This window comes from Pezoporus wallicus, unplaced genomic scaffold (assembly GCF_028554395.1).
Source record: "Pezoporus wallicus isolate ANWC-B61680 ecotype Strahan unplaced genomic scaffold, APGP_CSIRO_Pwel_v1 contig_4264, whole genome shotgun sequence".
Classification (NCBI taxonomy): Eukaryota; Metazoa; Chordata; class Aves; order Psittaciformes; family Psittacidae; genus Pezoporus; species Pezoporus wallicus.
In genome coordinates, this window is record NW_026637102.1 from 2,071,342 (window position 1) to 2,089,636 (window position 18,295).

The following is an 18,295-nucleotide window of genomic DNA, read 5'->3' on the forward strand; positions in this document are numbered from 1 at the left end:
AACAGAAGGTGTTTGAAGGTCACGTCCTTTGCAGTCACGCTGAGATGTGAAGAGGAAACTCCACACATGGAGCGTCAGAGTTACAGCACCTGCAATCCTGCACCGGTAAAAGCCAGATATCACATTCACGATGCTGTACAAAACAAGAGAGGCAAGCTGTTTGTAAAGGCTGTTGAGTAGGTCCCACGCTAGCAAGTCCTTAATCAGGTATAGGAGTCTTGATACTTTTTTTTTTTAAGTAAACACTAGACATTCTCATATTGATACCAGAGTTTGTGAAGTTTAAGGCAGCTATTGCTCTAGCTCATCTCTCCACAGCTATGCAGGCGAGGGCTCACGCATGTTGCCCCTGTACTCAGCACTGGTGAGGCCACACCTTGAATGCTGTGTTCAGTTCTGCACCCCTCACTACAAGAGAAACACTGAGGTGCTGGAGCGGGTCCAGAGAAGAGCAACAAAGCTGATGAAGGGTCTGGAGAACAAGTCTTATAGAGGAGCGGCTGAGGGAACTTGGATGGTTTAATCTGGAGAAGGCTCAGGGGGGGCCTTATCACTCTCTATGGCTACCTGAAAGGAAAATGGAAAGAGGAGATGGTTGATCTCTTTTCCCAAGTAACAAGTGACAGAACAAGAAGTAACAGCCTCAAGCTGCGCCACGGGAGGTTTACACTGGATAAGAAAATTTAATATACTGGATAAGGAAATTTAAGGGAAATTTCTTCACCAAAAGGGTAGTCAGGCATTAGAACAGCCTGCCCAGGGCAGTGGTGGAATCACCATCCCTGAAATGTTCAAAAATCACTTAGAAAAGGCCCTTAGTGACACAGTTTAGTGGTGGACTTGGAAGTGCTGGGATAACAGTTGGACTTGATCATCTTAAAGGCCTTTTCCAACCGAGATGATTCTATGATTCTATGTGCTAAGTGGTTTGCAGAGTCTTGGTAATTCAGGGCACCCAGCAGCAGCACCACCACCAAAAAATTACTGCAAGGCCATGTTAAGCTGGTGTCTCCTCAGGGTGAACAGTGATGCTTGGCTGCCTGCCATATTGTACTTGCAGTGGCCTCAACGCCTACTTTTCCTGCACGTCCAGGCGTCCCTTCTCCGCAGTGCCATTCACCGCTACCCCGCAGCCAGCCCCACAGCACGGACCCACCCGCGGAACACTTTCTTCACCGCGGGGAGGCCTTTAAGAGGTGGGGCCTTGCCGCCATCTTGCGGGTGGGCGTTTGTTGGCGCACGCGCGGCGGGACGCGGATTTGAGTTGTGTCTGCCCTCTACGACTTCGGCGTGGGAGCGATGGGGCTGGGGCAGAATTCCTCTGTGCGGGGTAGGGGCGCCCTCGACGCGGAGGGTGGGAGGTGCACGAGGATGGACGGATGGTCGGGCGGGATGGGGTAGCTGCCTACCGACGGGAAGGGGGGGCAGAGGGGAAAGGTGTGCGCGTCCTCGACCCGCGTTCCGCTGACTATCGGGGACAAAATGGCGGCGTGGCTGCCCCCTGTGGGGACGCGGGTGTCTTCCTGTCGTCCCGTCCTCCCGGGGCGGCGAGCACGGAGTGGCTGGTTAGATACGCACATTAGTAAAAGGCCCCTGTTGCGGATGACTGAGGAGAGCGAGGGTCGCGACTGAGGAGGGCCCGGAATTTGTCGAGCTCCGCGGCAGGCTCTTGCGTGTGTTCCGGCCCTCGCACCCGGTTCTGGCTGCCTGCCGGGTTTTATTGGAGACGGCCTGTTACAGGCACCGCTGTTTCGTTTCTGCCTTTCCCCCTGCCGCTTCCCTGGTGAGCTTTACCTTTCTCTGTGCCCCGTACTTTATGTGAAGCTGCCGGGCATAAATTACACGAAAATTTGCGAATTTCTGGAATTCTAACTTACGCTCAAAGCTCGGTACTGTGTAATAGGGATAACACTGATGTTTTCGCTGGTAATGATTGACCTAAACCGTGCCTGAAGCAGCGTTGTGTGTTTTAAATGCTGTTGGTCAACCGGACAGGATGAAAGGATTGAAATGGGTGGAAGACAGTGGAGAGCTGAGTTACTTGATTTCCTCAAAAAAAAAACCAAAACAAAAAACAACCCAACAAAAAAACAACAAACCAAACAACAACCCGAGCTTCACCTGCATGGCTATGGTTTCTAGTTGCAAAGCTCCTTGTGGCTTATGCCCTTAAGTCAGTGAACTCCATCCATATCGATTCTGGGAGTCGGGGGTGGATACACTGCTTTTACAGAGGGTGTTGGTAAAGGTATTGGTATAGTTTAAAGTGGGTTATAGTGATGTAGGCTGTGCTTGTTAAAACAATCGCACCAAAACCCTGAGGATGACTTAATAATAGATTGCAGCGAGGTTGCATTCCTAAGGGCAGCTTACTGTAATTTATAAGCTTGAAAAAATTAGAACAGTTGGTATACAGTAGGAATTGAAAAGAAAGCTTTGTGGGGAAGGGAGAAGGACATGCTCCTAATCAAACTGAAAATATTCTCCTTATCCCAGGAAAGAGGGGAAACAGCTGATTTAGAGTAGTCTGGAGGGAGCTTTGTGTACAAGGAGGTAGTGGCATACTCTTGATGTGATTTCTGTCAAGATTAAGCTTGATGAGTGACTGGCAGGTCACAGCTCTTTTCTCAGCTTACGCGTGTCTCATGCTAATGACTTTTGGAAATTGTACTAATACCTTATTCCATGCTGACAGCTAGACACCAGAAACTTACCAGAGTTTTGTGGATTTAATTCTTGGTAGCAATTGAAGAGTTAATTGCTTCTCTGCACATTGGTGTGCATATGTGCTGGAAGGTTACCCGTCGGAAGGCAGTAAATGGCATACCTAGTGCTTTCTGTTTCGAGTGTGTGACTCCACATTGACCGCAGATCTGATGGTCATGGTGACTTGCCTTTTGCTGCTTATTGGCCTGTTCCAACAGCCATTCTTCTTTGTGTGTCATCTTTACCTTACAGTTTCAGTTCAGTTAAGCCTATCAATCATAATTGCATTTCTTGTGAATGCTGTGAGGTGTTAGAAGTGGCTTTATTTACTTGGTCGGTTGGCTTTTACTTATTAGGCTTTCTGTGCAGCCAGTTATCCTGGATGACTTCTCAGTAAGCAAATGTCACGTGTTTCTCCAAGCATGGCCTGCAGAAAGATGGCCTCTTGTTTTGCATGGTTACACTACTGGACTGTTATAAACAACTCTTGGGTAATAATAGCCTCTTTATTGGCAACAAAGGGAGAACAACGCTTGAAAGTTATAAGTCCTTCTGAGGGGAAAACCAAAAAATAAAAGTTTTCATGTCTGGAGTTACTACTCTGCTGCTGATTTTGAACTTAACATGAACATTTTTTAAGCAGCAGAGGTAACATGAAAGTAGTCTCTTAGGATCATCTTGGACTGAATTTCTAGCGGTATAGCTATTCCCCATGTTGTTTCCAGTCCCTGGAAAGTAAATAACGTGTCATAATAAGGGTCGTATACTCCTGATGGAGCCAAGACCGTCTTATTTTCTTGTGCTTGTCAGTGCAGATAGTAAATACATGTTCTTCCTGCAAATAAAATCTGTCGGAGGTCTCTGGTAGATCCTAAAACTACCTCTATAGCCCAGACCTAGAAACATCCAGGGTAATATTCTGGCTGCTTAGAGAAGAGAGGAGAAACTTTGTGATCCAAGTCTCTTGTTCATTAGGATGTGTCCAAAGAATATAGAAGAAAATAAATTCCCGCCATTAGCTTGTTGCTGTTTTCATCTTTTCTGTTTATTTCTGTGTGCTTCCTGCTCTCCTGGGGCTGCGTTCTTTAAACTCCTGTTTCCTCCTTTCTATTTTTCTTCCCTTCCTTTACCTGCATTAGGATAAGGGAAGAGTAAAAGAAAAATTGTGGGTGGAGATGAAGACACCTTAAGTAATGCAAAAGTTGTACATGCACGCAAAGCAAAACAAGGCATTCATGCACTGCTGCCCATCAGCAGGCAGGTGTTCAGACATCTCTGGGAGAGCAGAGCTTCATCACACGTAACAGTTACTTGGCAAGACAAACACCATCACTTTACTGTTACTGGATACCAATGTCAGCACAGGTTGGGTTGCTGCTGCATGTGCACTTCTTCTTGTAAGACTTGACCTCCAGTGTTTCAGGTGGTTCCTGCTGTAGAAATAACCCTAACATGCAACTCAAATCCTAGATAACAACAATTTAAAGGTATTGCCATTACAATCTCCGCTGCTTATCCCTTTGGGCTAGGCCATTGAGTTTAATGTTGCAGTGAGTTCCTCCCCTTGCTGCTGTGGCTTTGGTTTATCCGCAGACTGCAGTCCCTTAGGGGTGTACCTGCTCCAAGTGGAGGTTTACTTATGAGCCACAGTGTTTCTGTGGGTATACCTGCTGTGACATAGAGTTATCCATAGCCACAGTTGCTTTGCAGTGCACCTCTTCCAGTGTTGCCTTCTCTGTGGGTCAAAGTGCATTCAGAGATACACCTGCTCCATCATGGCCTTCCCCACAGCAACAGTCCCTTCAGATGTGACCCTGCTCCAACATGGTCTTATCCATGGCTGCAGTTCCTCCATGGGTGTACCTGCTCTGCTATGGGCATACCATGACCACATGCTTTGAGGTGCTCTGGCATGACCTTGTGCACAGCCACTGATGCTTCAGGGTGTACCTGCAACAGCATGGGCTTATCCACAGCCACAGATGCTTTGAGATGTACCTTCTCCAGCACGGACTTATCCTTGGGCTGCTGTCCCTTCAGAGGTATACCTGTTGCAGCACAGACATAATCATGGCCACAGATGACTTGATGTGCCTGCTCTGCCATGGATTTATTCATAGCCACAGGTGCTTTGTCCTGGCGTATCCTGCTCCCACATGGACTCAGCTACAGGTCATGGTCCCTTTGACTTGATTTCACACTGAAGTCCCAGCCTGTCTAGTACCAGGACTGCAGAAACAGCAGTGATGCTCTTGGCCATCAGCCAGCCCAGATGCGTTGTCATTGCTGTTACTAAAATGTTGGCAGGCACAGCAGAGTAAGATGATAGGCAGTATAGTACTATGGCAAGCAGTGAACGCAAAAAGCAGCCACTAATGAGCACTAGACTCTAATACACAGTAAGGCAAGTGAGCCCCATGGCAAGCATAGGGGCAAGCATAACAGCTATAAATTCAGCCTAGCACATTACAATCAAATCTGTCATTGTCTTGAGCTCTTCCAGCCCCACACTGGGCACCAAAAAGGACTTGTGGTTTAACCCCAGCTGGCAACAAAGCCCCACACAACCACTTGCTCACCACCCACCCTCTTATCCCCGGTGGGGTGGCAAGAGAATCAGAAGAGTAAAATTCATGTTGAGATGAAGACGGTTTAAAACGTAACACACAAGCTGTGCATGCAAGCAAAGCAAAACAAGGCATTTATTCACTGCTTCCATGGACAGGCACGTGTTCAGCCATCTTCAGGAAAGCAGGGATCCATCATGTGTGATAGTTACTTGGGAAGACAAATGCCATCACTCCAGATGTCTCTCCCCTTCCTTCTTCCCACAGCATTATATGCTGAGCATGGTGCCGTATGGCATGGAATATCCCTTAGGTCAGTTGGGATCAGCTGTCCTGGCTGTGTGCACTCCCAGCTTCTTGTGCACCCCCAGCCTACTCACAGGTGGGATGGGGTGAGAAGCAGAAAAGGCCTTGACTCTGTGTAAGTACTTCTCAACAGTAGCTAAAACATCCCTGAATTGTCAGCACTGTTTCCAACACAAATCCAAAATGTAGCCCTATGCTAGCTAATAGGGAAAAAATTAACTCAATCCCAGCCAAAACCAGCACATAAAGTAAAAAAGACAGTGTGATCTATTATAAGAAAAAAATATCATAAGCTCTTTATGTGTATGTTTGTCTCTGTGTGTAGCAAATTAATTTGGCCTTCAGGAGGAGATGTAGGGGGTCACTGAAATATGACAGTTACTTTAATAATCTCTGTTGGTCTGGATGAGCTGTGTGCAGTTATGTGGTAGGTGGCTGGAGGCATCCCTCAGGTCAGAGGGATCTGGGTTAGCTGCAGATGCGCAAAGCAGCTCTTCTGAATGTGCTGCAAAAGCTACTGAATTTTAACGTAGACTTTCCTGCTTGCACTGTGAATCATAGAAGTATTTTATCATCAGAATCTTTTCCTCTGCTGGTCTGTTAAACTGACCTGGACTTTTGCATAAGTGCAGTAGGCGATCAACTTCCTTAAGGTACAGCGCCTTAAAGGGAGGTTCAGTTATAGGAGTCGTCCTTGGCGGTCTTCAGAGTCACTCTTTCCCCTTAGTTCCTCAAGGTAGAATGGATACAGTCCATCACCGTCCCCTCATCAGTTATTTAAAAATGTAGATGATGATTCGATCCATTGGCAGTGCACTGGCTAGCAACTCGGGCAATCCTTGCAACTGCTGCTTTTCTGAAGTCTCCAGTGTGGGTAACCCCTTGTTTTGCTTGCCACTGTTGTAGTTACACTTGACATTTCATCAGAACTCATCTTAAACTTGTCAGACCCAGCTTGTCCCTGAACTGTCTGGGTACCTCCTTCTTGCTGCAGTCCCGCTCTGATTGAGGAAACATACTCAAGTGAGAAGGTGAAAGGGTGCTGCAGACTCTCTGCAGTGACTTTCCTTGGGAGAACCTGCTGCCTCTCATTTAAGCTGTGGCTCTTCTTTGGATTAATTTGGACTGTTTTGCTAAAGTAAAACAGATTTTCATGGAATCCCTTCTTTAATTTCACCTCCTTGCTTTTTTAACCTATTGAAATGAATGCATTATTCTGACTAGTTTATACAGGGGAGATAAAAGAGGTGAGAACTCACTGGATGGATTTAAAACACTGGATTTACGCTATGCTTTCTGGGGTTTTTATTGTTTCAAGGAGTTTGGGAGCAGGGAAACATGCCCTAAATTCTTTGATATTAAAGATGTTTTTTTTCTGTGTCTTAATATCACGCTGTTGTTACAGGGAGGGTCTCAGTGTATGTGGGTCTCTTCTGTTTCATGTCGTAAGAAAATGAACTCAAGCATTTCTGCATTTCTTACTCCTTGTGTAAAACTCTAAAGGAGCACCTGCCTTTTCTGATCTTACAGGGCTACAGACATCATACAAGTATTTGTTTAATTCCGCATATTGCTATATCCAGACCCTTGTGGATCAGTATGGTGTGTATGAGCTGATGCACTATTTTAGCAGAGGAGAGGGTTTGATATGGATTTCAGCAAAGGCTGTTGGGCAGGGGTGGAAAACCTTCTGCACTTCTTTAAGTGCAAGCTTACAGTGGCAATACAGCAAGTCAATTGACTGTGGAGAGTAGCAAGAACTGATAAAGGTTTTTTGTTTCTTAGCTTTTAGTGTAGTAATTTCTTCACCAAAAGGTGATCAAGCATTGGAACAGGTGGCCCAGGGAAGTGGTGGAATCAGTGTCCCTGGAAGTGTTCAAAAAACATTGAGATGAGGCCTTTAATGACATGGCTTAGTGGTGGTTTTGGCAGTCCTGGGGTAATGGTTGGACTTGATGATCTTAAAGGTCTTTTCCAACCCGGTTAATTCTACAATATCTCTTGCTCCAAAGATGCCATCTGGCTTGGCATCTTTCAAATACAATGCAAACATGGAAGGGCAAGATAGAAATTCCCAACTGGAGACTCTTCTAGTTTTCTTAAGTTGTGCAGTTGTGCTGAAACTTAAATTCTTGTTTGATTTCTTTATCTGTAGAGTCAGACAAAAACTGTATGTACGTTTTAGGAGTATGTTTGTGAGTAGAGTTGGTGGATAAAGAGCAAATAAAGAGCACCCACTTGTTGCTCTGAGAGAAATAGCTGAGGCTGTTGCTGCAGCCAGAACCTTTTGGGCCAAAGTCCAAAATGTTTTCATGAGGCAGAAGAGAAATAAATAGATCCACAAAAAAATAGGAAAACTCCTTGCCAAAAAGGAAATTATTCTACGTGAGCAAGACTGCAAAGATTTTAGGGGTAACTAGAGGGAGGAAAAGTGAGGATGAGGAGAAAAGCGATGGTGAAGAGGATTTTTTTAAATGGAAGTTGTCTTTCAGAGAGTCAGGACCTAATCCAGTTAAAATAAACTCATGCTATTATTCTTAAATATGACGGGGTTTGATCTTTGTTCTTTCCAGTACACCACAGTGGGGATTTAATCTAAGCTGTCTTTTGTTGCTGTTGGTGGTATAATAAATAATTTCCCCATTGCCAAACACTGTTAAATTTTTTTTAGCTACGATGCATTATATTAAAAGCTATTCAGTACCCATACCTTGGATGGGAGGGGGGGGTTCCTATTTAGGTAGTTGGTGTTGAGTGTTCTTCTTTAATGACTTTTCTGCAACTGAAATGAACAATAGTGGGTTTCTTTTGCTGCTACAGGATGTACTTACAGCTGGTTTAATGTGCTGGACTTGGATGGACTATTCTACCAGATATCTGTTGATATCTGAGATTCTAAAATAAAAGGTTAAACCCTCAAAACCCTGTGTTTTATCCTTGTGCAGGAAAGGATTGGAGTGAAGAACTCTGATTAGTAGAAAGGAGTAGATAACTAGGCAAGTGTCAAAAGAAAATACTCCTCTAAAGTACTGCATTACTACTACAGAACAGAAAGGTCTGTTGAAATGCGTTGCCCCAAGCATGAAAGCATTTGCTACTGAGTAGTTTTATGTATGCTGTGGTCAAAACCTGACAGTCTTTTTTTTTTCTTCTCTCTTACTGTAGCTGAATGGATTGCTGCGATCTCCTTAGCTGCTGGAGCAGCTGTGGTTGGGTATCTAGCTTATAGATTTCTCTCTAAAGACAAATGCTCCAAAGCAATGGTGAATCCCCATATCCAGAAAGATAATCCCAAGGTAGTCCATGCATTTGATATGGAAGATCTGGGAGATAAAGCTGTGTACTGTCGTTGTTGGAGATCTAAGAAGGTAAGAATATAATAAATGGTCCATTTTCGTTCATGGGCATCCATCTTTCAACAAAACTTATTTTCAAACTGCTTTATTCAGAGGAAACTATGTTTTTTTTCACCTAAACTATACTGCAGTGAGATGTAGCATTGTTTTAATCCGTAAAACTATGTAGATTTATCCTGTCACTCAGTCTAAAGCCTGTAGATCGGTGCCAGTAAATAAAATGTTTCTCTAGCCCTGAAGAAGCAAATCTCTTAAAGGAGAGCCACTGTACGGAGCAATCACAGTTGTGAATGACAGATACTATTTTGTGTGCTGCTGGTACTAATACTGAGTCTTATCTAAAACTACTAGCATGTTGGCAGTAGCAGCTCAGAAGCCACAGTCTGACAGGACCTTAAACACCTTTTACTGGAGGATGTTAGACGTTTACTCTGTTAGCCAGAAAGTACCTTGCCCCTAGTTCATGGTATTAATAATACAGATTGATTAGCTTGGTATACTAGAGCTGGTGTCAAATTGTAACTTGCAGTGTCTGAGCCCATCATTAAATCTTGTAGGTGGAGTGACTGTGGAATTACTTTGAGAAGAGCTTGACTTGCACAGATGGTGTTACCACTGTTCTGTCCTGAATTTCTTGTAATGCTTCTGTGTGCTGCAGTGTGCCACACAAATGAGTACAGCTGTGAATTATTTCTAGTGGTGATGGAAATAATCTAAAAAGAAGTCATTGTGATTAAAAGCTTTTGAAGAATGTAGACTGATGGACTTAATGCATTTCTGCCTTAGCAACTCAAAATAGTTATATGGGTAATCCTGAAGTAAAGCCGGTGAGATCATGATGGCATATTTTAAGCTGCTCTTTCAGAGCAATTAGAATTCTGGTCTAGACACCCGTCCAACTTACTTGCATATGAAGTTGGGTTGACTCAGTTTGCCTAAAAATAGTGCTAAGCATGATATCTAGCCTTTCAGTAACACTGAGATAGAGATGCATGACATTTGATATAACTGAGCTCTGTATAATTTATCTGTAGTGGTAGTTCTGGGATCTGTAATGGGAGAAAGCGGGCAGTATGAGCAGTCCTGTCCCTTTACCACTGGCAGACATTTAAAAGCTTTTTCAGAAGTCAGGGTGCTAACATGTGGAAACTGAAATAATACAGAACTTCAGAGACATAACTGAGGCCAGCAGCCTTGAAATCTAGCACTCTCCATCAGTGAACTGGACACTAGACTTCTCAAGTCTTAGGCAGTGGTCTAATTGGGCCACACTCTGCAGTGTTCCAGGTGCTGTATCTTCTGCTGTTGTCAGATCTGACTTAATTACCTTGTGGGTGAAAATAACTCAGGAAGTTACGTATTTGTAGCTGTATTTGGTTTAACACTGGAACACTACTGAGAGTTAAACAGTATCACAACTTGATTCTGAAATAACCCTGTGGAGATGGGCTCATCTTCTCTGCTCTGTCCAGAGTTTGAACTGAAAACCAAAATATACATCCCCACCATGGCTACAACGTCCTCCATGGATTAAGGTACATATTGTATGATTATGCAACAGGGAAGTGTGTACATTTACATGAAGTGTTGATGGCTGTACAGCATGCAGGTACATGCATACTTATACTAATATTGCTCCTAAATCTTTCTGTTAAGTCTCAATTGATGTCCAGAATGTAGCGTTGGAAGCTACCACAAGGGCTACAGCTTCAGAAAAGAGAAAGGGGGAGGAGAAAGGCTGCTCCAAGTATCTGTACTTTGTTGTAATATCTGAATTTGAGTTTACCTCAGATTGAAATAGTGTAGGCACCTCCTTCAGGCCTTCTGGAAAAATATAAAAAAATCCTAACTGGAACCTTGGTGTTTTTACTTCCCACTTCCCACTCCATTTGCTAAACAAAAATGGAAGATTGTGTCTGGCTTCAGTGGTTGCATGGCAGCTCCTGCAAATATTCTAGCTATTGTTTGACACCGTCTTCTTTGTGTGAAATAAAAATATTAAGAAGTATATTTTATATTGAAGGGCATTGTCAGTTTAGGAATGTACTGTCCTACTGAGTTAGGGCTCTGTAATCACACACCAAAAGGAAGTGGATGGGGCTACCTTATAATGAGTCTGTTCTTAGAACTCTGATCTGAAAGGTCTTGCAAAGGCATTAAGGAGGTCAGTGGAAAAATTTGAAGGCGTTTGTTTTCTTTTACTGGTGCTTAATAATGAGTATTTTAATCAGCATGCTGTGCTTCAAAGACTGCAGTTTCCAGTTTTGTGCTGCCTTCTTGCCCTGATGGGTTAACCTTCCACGGTGGGTGGCATAATCTTAAAGATGGCGTGCGTGCTTCTGTTCAGTTTGTGCCAAGTAATAGAATACAGAGACATTCTTCATCATTCTCACATGCTTGTCATCCTTGGAAGTAGCTAGCTAGCATTATCTTTCTTGCAGTTCTCAAACTAAGATCCTGTTAAAATTTGTAAGATTATGTTTATGATGGCAGAATGGTAGAGTATGTGTGCTTCCAATGCAGGGGAAAAAAAAAAAGGCAGTTAAGTACCTGCTGTGTTTAAACAAGTGGCATATGGGGATCTCTTCCATATATAGCTTGGAAGAAATGCCCTCTTTTATCACTGTGTGAGCATTTCTCATCAGATTTAGCTTCACCTGAGGCATGAGGCTGTTAACAGATCTAGTAGCATTATGAACCGTGGGATACTTCAGTATGCACTGATGGTGTGTGTACACTACAGCTGACTTCATATGGTGTTCTTCCTGTACGAGGAATAACAAAACAGTCTGACTGTATCAGGGATTTTTGGGGTAATTCTTAAAAAAGCAGGATTCTGTTCAGTTGGGTTTTTTCTTAAATAGTATACTTAACAGGCTTTTTCTTTGTGCCGGCCAGAGTCTGTGGGGTGCGCATGTTTAAAAAACCCACAGGTGACATCTTTAGGTAAGTCTGTCTTTGGATGTAATTACATGTTAATAATAGGTAGGTAGTTCTGTAAGTGGTTCTTTCCTATGCAGTGCTGTGTTCTGTGGGCTCTTCATAATATTACTTGTCATGTTTTATGGAAAAACCCAGTGTTCATATTTACAGTGTACAGGCAAGAGTTTTGTCTTAAACCCAAACTGTAATTAGTCTAAAGTTAAAACATTTGTTTTCTTACTCTTCTGCATTTTAAACTGTGTAGCCAGGGAGGGAGTGGTAATTTACTTTCATTTGCAGTGACCTGCAACCTCTGTGTCTTCAGAGAAGCATTGGTCCCTAGGCTGTGGGACAAGGGATTCTGCTACAGAAGAAATAGTGGTAGAGAATCTAAACCTTTGCACTGTCAAGGGAAATAAGGTGGTCTGTCCAGATCACTTCACAGTTCCTTCATCTTTTGCCACTACTGATAGCCTGCTTTATCTTAATCAAGGATGAATGTGTCGTGGCAGGCCCAGGATCCATCTGGTCTTCAGGGTGACCAAATGGGTGCTGTGGAAAAGTGGTTTTTGTTTTTGTTTTCTGAGAAGCTCATGTCTAGCGTCCCAGCCTCTGGAAGCCAGCTGTTCTAAGACAGCTAACCCAGAGGAAGAATTCAGAGCAGTCACTTGGCAGTTTTGAGATGTCTCAATGCAATCTGTAGCCTGTGAATCCTGCCTGAAATCTTGAAGTGATGGTAACTGGTGTTCAATGATTCTGTAAGGAGTCACGTGGAAAAGGCTAGAGGTAATGGGTACAAATTATTCCTGGGGAGATTCTGATTAAACACGAGGGAAATTGATCACAATGAGAGCAATCAGCCATTAGAACAATCTCCCCAGGGAAGCGGTGGACTCCCTAGTGGTGGACACTCTGAAGATTCAGTTGGACATGGTGCTGGGATGTCTAATGTAGGTCATGCTTTGCCAGGAAAGGCTGGACCAGGTGATTCTTGAGGTCTCTTCCAACATGGTATTGTTTGAGTCTATGATTCTTTTTGCTGTAGCTGGATCTTGGGTTTGCCTCCTTGGGGCATATGAGATATAAATGGAAGCTGGGTCGATGCTTCTGTGAAGACGAGTGGACAGTGGTGTTGCATGGAAAAATAACTGGCTTGGGAACATCTGAGTTGGAAGCTGGTCAGTGCCCCCTGAACATGCATTCTTGTTTTCTCAGATTTTTGTCAAGTATCTGTCAGTACCTACTCATTCAGTCACAAATGACTGATATGATGATGAAGTTCCTGCATGAATCAGCATACATGAGTATTCTTCTAATTTGGGGTTTCTTTATTCGCAACATCACGTGCCATTTAGAGCGTGGATTTTGACATTTTATAACACTGAAAAACAAAAAAAAAAAACCAACCACCTAATCTCTCCCCACTCCTCCCCATCTTGCAGCACTACCCTGCGGGGCATGTTACTTTATTTTTAGAGCTTTTTGAATTTTTGTTTGTTTTTTTTTTTTTTTTTTGCAATTATATTGTCTTTGTTATACTGGTTTTGTGCAGTATTTTGTAATCTTTTATTCTAACTAAGCATGGGCAATAGGATGTTAATTTTTTTTCAAGGCTATGACTGAGTTATGAACATTGGGGTCAGTGGAGTGTTGAAGACTTTGTGACTGTACTGTGAGGGAATATTGCTGTTGCAAAGTTAAAGCTGAGTAATGTCCAACTTTTGCTTGCTTAGAAGTAATGGGAATCAAATAGTAATGCAGAGTACTGGTGTGTGATTGCTGTGATCATCTCCAGAGTTTCTTGTGCACGGGAGGCATAGCCCTAAAGAAGTGATGGATCTAACCTCACTCTTGCTGCTTCACAGAATGTCCTTTGGCTCTTGCATGTGAAGAGCTGCCCAGGAGCAGAAGGATTGTTATATGGGCATTGTATTTACAGCTGCCTAAAAGAGCCTCCATGGGTCTTGCTCTGACCAGGCAGTTCTGTTTTTCTTTTTTTATGGAACAGGCATTTCTTCAAATTACCTCCTCAGTGCTGCCCATAAGAGCCTTTGTTGAATAGCCATGTCACTTGGAAGTGCAGTTTACATTAGCTGGTCAAAATCCTAATGTGGAGGCCAGCTTGTGCAGAGTCCTTTGTGTCAGATAATCTACCTGTGTCAGGATGAAGCAAAGCTGGCTTGCCACTCCAGCTGTCTAGCGGTAGGACTAATATGTAGGTGTGTCTGTTAAATAAGAGGTGAGCTAGGGAAGCTGTCTTTTTTTTCGTTATGTGTTACAGAAAACGGGGGGGGGGGGCGGAGAAAATCGGCTAAGATCTCCTGTTTCTCTTCCTCACCCCACTTATCTTCTGTAACTGCACTCAGCTCTGGGTGCTCTCCAGGAAAACAGAATATGAGGTAAGGTTGAGAGCAAGATACTCCAGGTGGGTTACTGTTGCAGCTTGGGCTGCATCTTCCTCATGGTGGCCTGAGTCAAGAGCATCAAATAGTTCGAGTTGTTGCTTTTTCATAACAAGCCTCTCATCCACTCTGTGCTCACATGTTCAAAGCTAGTGTTCAGCCAGAACTCAGGGAGACCTGAGATCTAAGCAGAAGAGTTGTGGCCTATGGTCACAGTGGGATTTAATGAGATGTTATAATGAACTGTAAACCTAGGTTCTTAATTCTGACTGTGAATGTACTTTAGATGTGTTTATTCTTTCTTTTTTTTCAGTTCCCGCTGTGTGATGGTTCTCACACAAAGCACAATGAGGAAACTGGTGACAACGTTGGGCCTCTGATCATCAAAAGGAAGGAGGCATAGAGTGGACAGTAGAAGCTACAAAATGAATGTCTGACAATTCCTCTGTTCACTTGTAATTGGGGGAAAAACCACAAGTTCTTTGTCGTGTCACTGAAGACTTTCCAGTATAATATGTACATCAGGCTTCAGCATGTGTATTTTCTCTGGTGCTTGTCTTGTTTTAATCACTACAATACATAATTTACTAAATAGTCATGGTTTAAATTTTTGTCCTGTAAAGCGTGTGCACCCTCTCACAGAGTACAAAACTAAAATGACGCGCAGAATGTACTTCATCAGAAAATAGGTGTTAAATTTTATTTTCAAATACAGTGTACAGCTCTGAGGCTATTCAGTAGAATGTGTGTTTGAAAGGTAGATCCTAAAATCCTGGAGGGGTTTTAAAGTCACAGGTCTAGATACATTTCTATGTAAAAGGTAGCGGCAGGAAAGAAATCGTGGTGCAAAATGCAGCTTAACCTCTGATTATGCTGTCTTTTCTGCAGGTGTCATGTTTGGCCTGTTACACTACTGTTCTGTGTGGCTTCTGTAAAAGAACAAAGTTGCTAACTATGTACAGACAGCGTAACAGTCTTAAAGCAAGATGGGGCTAAAAGGCAAGTTTACCTTTGATTTTATAGCAGTGTTAAAACTTGACCTTACTACCATAAGGTATCAGGAACATACTAGTGGAACTGCAGACCTGTATTTAGAGTAGCATTAGGAGGATGGTCTCTGTGAGAGCTTTCTGAAGAGAACAAGTGGAATGATGCGAAGTACTCAAAGAGTGATGGGCAGAGGGTGACAGGGTTGTCTTTGCTGCTAGAAAGCCTTAGTTTCATTTGCAGACTCTAGCAGTGAAGCTGACTTCCCCAGACCACAGGACGCTTCTGTGGGGGAAGCTATGCCAATTTATTCCAGAAGCTAAATATAAAAACTGAAACCCCACCCATCATTATTGTCTGCTTCATCATTGCTCTGGCTGGTTCCGGAGGACTCTTCCTGCTGCAGAAGGAGGAGGCACACCTTTCTTACTAAGTGGCCTTAGGCTCTATGTGTCTTAAATAACTCCTGCCTCCCTGGGCTAACTGCTAATGTGGTTCAGCTAATTTTACCAAAAGACCTGACATGGCCAGGGAGAGGCTTTGGCAACAGCTGAGAAGCAAGGAGGAAAGGAGGGATGAGACAAGGATTGCTCTTATCCTCCTTTTGTAGGGCACTTGTCTGTCTTGCTTGACACGGTTGCATTAATGGCTGTCATGTTGGTTTCCTTAAATTAAATAGCTTTGATTTATTAACGTGTGAATGACTACAAAGCAAAACCCAAAGAGTGGGGTGGCAGAGGGCAGTTTTGTATTAAACCTGGTCCATTAGCATAATTGCAGCCTGTGTAAAATTGAGCTGTCAATGTCCTGAGACAGAGAGACTACCTCAGAGCTAGAAGAAAGGCCTTCTCAAGAAGCTGACATTTTATCCTAGCCTCTTAAGGAGTCTTCCAGATGATAGGGTCAGTAGAGGTTGGTTGTTTGTTTATAAGGGTGTGTTTGGTACCGCTGGTTAAGATTGAAGAAAACTGTATTTTTGATGTAGGAGTTTCAGAGGCTAAGGTCTTAGCTGACTGGTCTGAACTTTGGCAGAAAGCATAAAAATGGAGAATGTGGCACAGAGGTAAAGAAAGTTTGCAGGAGGAGTGCTGTAGTAGAGGCAACTACTGTCTATGAGAGACCTCTACTTGTAAGAAGTTGCAGTTAAATACATTCAGTTTCTGTTGTTTCTTCCTATTTTGACTGTAAAGGTACTTGATATTTTTTATTTGGCTGAGTACTGATGCATATGGAAGGTTGTTTTAATCTTAAATTGTCAAATATGCTGCTTTTATCCAAAACAAAATTATTTCTGTATTATTAGATTATGACACTGGATATTTCTGTATTTTTGTCAAATACACATTTGGGCTCATCTTAGTCTTGAGGTTGTAATGTCTGTGTTACCACGGGTGTGCTGTGTCTTTCAAGGGAGAGTTACACTGTGAGTAGTGCTGTACGCCAGTACTACTGTAATCATAAACCTGTGTCTTAGTTGGGTTTTCCTTCTGAGACTTTTTCCTATTAGCAGCAAAGCCTGGCTGCTCTTGAAGGAACAACAGTTCACTGAAAGCTGCATTGATGTTCTGAGAGATGAAGTTCTGAAGTTTCAGATGGGTCTCCTGAGTCATAAAACTATTTCCTGGAGTTTGAGCATCAGGGAAGGGGATTCCGTAAGTTTTTGTTCCTGGGAAGCACAGATGCAGAAGCAGAGTCTTCGTTGATTTAAAATTTGGTGAGTTTTGGAGAAGTGTTGAGTTTTGAAGAAGTGTCACATTTCTGAATGTTGACACAGAGTGGTGAAATCTTATTTTGATGTATGTACAGTTTTCTGTACAGTACCTAAATGTTCCTGTTACTCATGTATGTGAGTTGTTTGAACATGAAAATGAGCATTACAGAGAACATTTAATTTTTTTTTTTTCTTAGTACAACAATAGGTTGTCATGTACCTATTGACTGACATAATATAGGTCCATGTGCTTGTCTGCTCCAGTGTTTTCTGAAATCTCTGTTCCTTAGTGCTTTCCTCAAATAGTCTCTACAATATGAAGTGAATTGGTTGTTTTACCCAGTTTTAAACATTACAGAGTTCTTCTGCAGATGTGCAGCTTTCACCTCACATTGAAACTTCCCCATGAAAATGTGGTACACATCCTTCATGTTAATGCAGTGGAAGATTCCTGTCCCAGAGTAAAACTGTATTTCTCTTCTACATGGTTATTTTTCAAAATGTAAGTGTTCGTTAGGAAGGTGAGCAAATTAAAGTACTGATTCTGCAGTAAGTGTGTGACTCATCAAAATAGTCTGAATGTGAAATATCAAGTGCTTCTGGAATCAACATTCTTGAAGAGCAGACAGCTGTAAGTTACAGGTATTCTCTGCATATGGAATTCAAGAACTCAATCTAAGGGACAATTCCAAAACATAGAATCATAGAATAGTTAGGGTTGGAAAGGACCTTAAGATCATCGAGTTCCAACCCCCCCTGCCATGGGCAGGGACACCTCACATTAAACCATGCCACCCAAGGCTCTGTCCAACCTGGCCTTGAACACTGCCAGGGATGGAGCATTCACAACTTCCCTGGGCAGCCCATTCCAGTGCCTCACTACCCTTACAGGAAAGAATTTCCTCCTTGTATCGCCTTTTCCTATCACTACAGTCCCTAATGAAGAGTCCCTCCCCAGAAAAGGGTGGAGACCACCATTGCAATCACATACTGGTCCACTAGGAGGAAACAAACTCTATACAATGGATACTTATTGATGTGGGCAATGCTGATTTTAAGGTTCTTTTTAATGCATGCATATATTTGTGTGGTTCTTTTTTCCAGCAGCATTGCTGTCTGAGCCTGAGCATGTAGAAGTGCTGCATAAACATATTTGGGACTAAGCAGCTTTTCATGTACAGAGGCTTGTGAACTTTAAATCTAGGAGTTGTGTCACCAGTTCCCCAGCTGCAGAGCTGATCACAGGCCCTACTTAAATTTTCACCATGTTGTTGCAGTTTGGATCTTGTTCTGGGGCTGTAGAATGGATTCTGCAAAGTTGCACAGAAATTGGACTGG

At 43.0% G+C, this 18,295-nt stretch overlaps 1 protein-coding gene across 1 annotated transcript; it reads left to right on the forward strand.

Moving 5' to 3' along the window:
* Positions 1-1,180: 1,180 nt before the first annotated feature.
* On the forward strand, positions 1,181-16,605 carry CISD1 (CDGSH iron sulfur domain 1). The gene is made up of 3 exons (XM_057403382.1): positions 1,181-1,330; positions 8,745-8,947; positions 14,573-16,605. Exons 1-3 carry the CDS (start codon positions 1,300-1,302, stop codon positions 14,660-14,662), a joined length of 324 nt encoding a protein of 107 aa, XP_057259365.1. The 5' UTR covers positions 1,181-1,299; the 3' UTR covers positions 14,663-16,605.
* The last annotated feature ends 1,690 nt before the right edge of the window (positions 16,606-18,295 follow it).

What these genes read in the sequence shown, in the direction of transcription:
- CISD1 (XM_057403382.1), top strand. Translation starts at nt 1,300, where the DNA reads ATGGGGCTGGGGCAGAATTCCTCTGTGCGGG. An exon ending in GCAGAATTCCTCTGTGCGGG is followed by an intron (nt 1,331 to 8,744) that starts GTAGGGGCGCCC and finishes CTCTTACTGTAG; the next exon opens with CTGAATGGATTGCTGCGATC. An exon ending in GTTGTTGGAGATCTAAGAAG is followed by an intron (nt 8,948 to 14,572) that starts GTAAGAATATAA and finishes CTTTTTTTTCAG; the next exon opens with TTCCCGCTGTGTGATGGTTC.